The sequence below is a fragment of the Erpetoichthys calabaricus genome, chromosome 3 (genome assembly GCF_900747795.2).
Source record: "Erpetoichthys calabaricus chromosome 3, fErpCal1.3, whole genome shotgun sequence".
In the NCBI taxonomy this organism is placed as follows: Eukaryota; Metazoa; Chordata; class Cladistia; order Polypteriformes; family Polypteridae; genus Erpetoichthys; species Erpetoichthys calabaricus.
This window is the reverse complement of record NC_041396.2, coordinates 240,035,100-240,040,082: the sequence shown is the minus strand read 5'-3', so window position 1 is coordinate 240,040,082 and position 4,983 is coordinate 240,035,100. Positions and strand designations below refer to the sequence as shown.

General features: G+C 34.8%; 1 protein-coding gene across 1 annotated transcript; it reads right to left on the bottom strand.

Annotated features, from left to right (window-relative positions):
• Positions 1-2,465: 2,465 nt before the first annotated feature.
• On the bottom strand, positions 2,466-3,459 carry LOC114647563 (trace amine-associated receptor 4-like). The gene has a single exon (XM_028796183.2). The coding sequence runs from the start codon at positions 3,450-3,452 to the stop codon at positions 2,466-2,468; it is 987 nt and encodes a 328-aa protein (XP_028652016.2). The 5' UTR covers positions 3,453-3,459.
• Positions 3,460-4,983: the final 1,524 nt, after the last annotated feature.

Below are 4,983 nucleotides of genomic sequence, written 5' to 3'. Positions count from 1 at the left end.
CTATAACATCACCAAATTTTGTTGTATTTAGTCCTTCCTTTGTGGGGATTTTACGCCTAAATATTGATATATTGAAATGTCCTTTCTTAACAATTACCTACTGCCCTAGATATACCATTATACCAAACTTCACCTTTTTAACTAAAGGGAAATACTGGCTTTATTGAGGAGTGAGTAACTGAGTGAGTCATCAGGGAATACTTTTGTAAAGAAGGGGTGTATGTGGTCTGAAACAATCTTTAGGTAGATGGTACATGTCAAAGTAATATTCACATGAATGTCAGGACCCAATCCTTCCCAGTGGAACATTACCAAGAGCATCATGCTGCCTCCTCCAGCTTGCCTTCTTCCCATAGTGCATCCTGCTGCAAACAATGCACAGGCATCTGGCGAACCACATAATCTAAAATAAATTGTGATTATTCAGACTTACTAGGATCAGACTAATTAGGATCAAATGAGATTGACTATCCTTCATTCCCTATTTGCATCAATGAGCCTTGGACATCTATTACCCTCTTCACCGGTTGTCCTTCCTTGGACCACTTTTGGTAAATACAATCCACTACAAACTGGGAACACCCCACAAGTCCCAATCATTTAGCTATCATAATTTGGCCCTTGTCAAAAGTGCTTAGATCCTTATGCCCATTTTTGCTGCTTCCAAAACATCACCTTCAAGAATGATTGCTCACTTTCTGCCTAATATATCCCACCCCTTGACAGTTGCTTTTGTAATGAGATAGTCAATGTTATTCGCTTCACCTGTCAGTGGTTTTAATGTTGCAGCTGATCGGTGTATATATAGATATACAATAATTTGGACATGTACATAGCACTACATAAATCAATACATTTAATTCTGTAAGATCAAATACTATAATACATCTTGTAAACTAGACAGCTAAAATGTTGCAATAATAAATTTCACAAAATGCATGGAACTGGTCAAGGTTAGGGGGGCACGGTGGCGCAGTGGGTAGTGCTGCTGCCTCGCAGTTGGGAGACCAGGGGACCCGGGTTCGCCTCCCGGGTCCTCCCTGTGTGGAGTTTGCATGTTCTCCCCATGTCTGCGTGGGTTTCCTCCGGGCACTCCGGTTTCCTCCCACAGTCCAAACACATGCAGGTTAGGTGGATTGGTGATTCTAAATTGGCCCTAGTGTGTGGGTGTGTTTGTGTGTGTCCTGCGGTGGGTTGGCACCCTGCCCGGGATTGGTTCCTGCCTTGTGCCCTGTGTTGGCTGGGATTGGCTCCAGCAGACTCCTGTGACCCTGTGTTCGGATTCAGCGGGTTGGAAAATGGATGGATGGATGGATGGTCAAGGTTACTGGTAACTTCATTGCTTGCGGAGCACATCAACAGTTTGAATAATGGTGAAATAATCAGCAATGGTGCATTAGTGTAACCACATTAATGTGTACACATTCTGTGCAGATAGATAGATAGATAGATATTTTCACAAAGCCTTTCTTATTTCCTGAGCTTCCATTGTGTTCTAGAGTTAGATGGTATATATAATGTTCAATAATATTGGACTTTTCTGAAAATATGACACATAAAGGTTTCAATTTTTGGTCACTTTGTTATAAAAGTGCTAATGACAATATCTAATTTAAAACAAGGCCTTTTAAAATTAAATAGACATTCAATGTATTTATTTATTCAATGTATGTATTGAAGGTCACTGAAAAAATAGCAGATTTTCCATTTAATTTTCAGCAACACTTAACATGTTGTATTTAATCATTTATAAATATTCCTTTTACCTTCTACCCAAAGCAACAAAAGAGAAAATGACTGTTGCAATCACAAAAGAGAACTAAAAATCCAGGAATACATCTACAGTATTAAAATTCCTAGTGTTTTTGGTTACTTTATTTTCTGTTCTACATTTCTTTTTCTCCTGAGAAAAAATCTCATTTGAAGACTTTTTTAGATACAACATTTCAGTTCCTGGAATAGGAATTGCAGTTTGGACTTGCCAAACAATTAGCTGAGGTGTTTAATATTACTAAACTAAAAGTTTAAAACGATATCATTTCAGAAAATTGTTATGGCTTGTCATTTGTGTATATTTACAGTATACAAATATAGCACACACTGAACCATAGAATCAAAGTATGTTAATGAAATCACAGCATGCTTTCAAATGTTATATTTTTGCAATTAATGGCTAATATTTTTTATATTTTGTAAATGAAATTCCAAACATCTTATTTACCATGCTGACATTTATGAAACACAAATAAAAACATTTCAAACTATATTAGAAATGAGTACCATTTGTAATAAACATTGAATTAAGAATTATTTAGCCTTTTAAATACCAATGCATCTGCAGAGTGATAGAGTAACAGATGTGAACTACTATACAGTATATCATTTTGCTTTTATTTTGCACAATGTCAGTTAAAAAAATAACTAAATTAAGGTAACAGAAGATACTGTAAATAAAGACATGACATTTAAGTAAATAATTTTCCTCTTAAAATAATTTTTAAGGCTTTTCGAAACCAGGGAAAGAATAACCCATATATAACAGGATTAAAAGTTGAATTAAAGTATACCAACCACCCAAGGGCATCAAAAAGTACATGAGGTGTAGTGAAACCAACAAAAGGGTCAATGACTATGACAGTCATAAAAGGAGACCAACAAATAAGGAATACTCCCATTACAATTGCCAATGTTTTTGCTGCTTTATTCTCACTTTCTTGGGATTTTTGTTTTTTGCTGTTGCATGGTATTTTATTTAATAATCTAACTTGCTTTTTTGCAACACTGAAGATTTTAACATACAATAACATCATAATTGCTCCTGGAATGACATTTCCAAAAACTGCCACAAGCACTCCAGACTGCTTGTTAAAAATTAACCCACAATTTCCAACACAGGCATTTAATAAGATGTAGTCTTCAATCCCTGCCACACGCACATTTAAAAACACTACTCCAAAAGCAAAACACATTGCATAAAGCCAACTGCAAGCAATAAACAGAGCCACCACTGATGTAGTAATTTTTGTCTTGTAGCGTAGAGGATCACACACTGCATAGTAGCGGTCAATGGAAATAAAACAAAGATGAAAAACTGAAGCTATTGGCATCATTATTTCAGTGCTGGAATGAATTTTACAAAACAGTTCTCCAAAGTACCAGCAGGCTTCAACAGAACGTACCATACTATAAGGCATGACCACTGCACCTAAAAGAAAATCCACACAAGCTAAAGACAAGATCAGAAAGTTGGTGGGTGAGTGAAGTTGCCTGAAAAGTGAGATCACAAATATTACTATTAGATTCCCACAAAGTGTTATTAGTATTGTTGCAGACATGAAAATATACATTGCTCCATTTATTAAGGCTGGTCTTAATGATCTAGAACAAGACCCATTGATATGTTCAAAGCAATACTGACTTTCCTGAGAATTCTTTGTTTTTGAAAAATTCATATCTTGTTGTAAGAAAAGGTCCTTTCCTCGTACACTGTTTGAAGTTCCTAAAACAAAATAGTTGTCCATTTGTCAGCATTACATGGAGACATTATTCATTTGTTAAAAACTGTTTATAAAGATAGGTTCTACCTGAGATACAGAATACAGTATGCTGTATATTACAATATAACCTATAAATTGTTGCAATAGCACAGACATGGTGTACTAAGAACAGTTTTCTGCGAGCAGGGGCCTCATATTCAGTTTCTGGAGGACTGCACTTGTTGCAGATTTTTATTCATGAAAGTTTTAAAATTAATTGTCAGTTAGTTCTGCTAATACAACATACATTTGTGCACTTGAATTTGGTTGTTCTTATTTTTAAGATTTTTTTTTTGCCAATTGACATCCCATATTTGCAGTGTGTGAGTTTTGCAAGGTGACCCAGTGAAGAGAATTGATAACTGACTCTGTAAAATTGTTTGAAGATCCAGTACCTTACTCTCTAGGCTAAATTCCAAATAACTTCCTTAACCAGTTGCTGGTTGACAATATGTACTAAGCCTCCCATGTCAAAAACTATTTACAAGATATTCTCAACAAAAGGAATATAAACAATTTTACAAATGTCTGAATTGTAAGAGTGAGTTTACTGCCAAGTCATATACAGTAATTAAATAAAGAAATGTGCATCAATACCAGAAAGAATTGGCATCTAATTGTAAAATAGGTTGCAGCTCTACAAGAGCTGATCTTGAGATCCCTGATTCCAATGTTTTTAGATGAGGAGCAGCCTAGTACTTAATTGTTTCCTGTAAACTGCTTAAATAAAAAATAGTAATTTTGGTTTAGAAATTTTTAAATAATTAAACTAACAAAAAATGTTCGGCTAACATTACTTCAGTATTTATTAAGAAAATAGCCTGAATGAAAACCTCCACCATCGGAGGACCTCCAAGAACTCAGTTTGATAGACCAGGAATGTCTTTCAAAGTGCAGTTCTTACACAGTTCTTCTGCATTCTACATTTTTATAAGAGGTCCATTTCTTTTCAGTTTCAGTTATTTTTTATAGTGCACATCAGTATAATTAAGATAAAACACAAAATAACATGACAACACACATAAAGCGATATTCCATATTTACAGTGTATGAGTTCTGGAAGGTGATCTAGTAAACAGATATTGAGAACTGACTCTGTAACATTGTGTGAAATCCAGTATCTGACCCTCTAGGCTATACTGCCTCCCTACCTGCACTCACAAACCTTTTCTATTTTTGCCCTAATCCGGAAAAGTTTAATTTTACTTTTCTTACTTACTAAAACAATAGTATGTTCAATGGTATATTAGGATAGCTTATCATACCAAATAGTGAAAAATAAAAGCTACTGATAAGCTACTGATTTGTACTGTTTTGGTTTTAAACAATATTAAGAACAATAATTCTAGGAGTTCCAAGCCTGTTTTAAATAGAAAAGGAAATAAATTTGCATCTTGTGAAAAATAGGTATTAAATGTGAAACAGCCTATAAAATAATCATTTGGAA

What these genes read in the sequence shown, in the direction of transcription:
- LOC114647563 (XM_028796183.2), bottom strand. Translation starts at nt 3,452, where the DNA reads ATGAATTTTTCAAAAACAAAGAATTCTCAGGAAAGTCAGTATTGCTTT.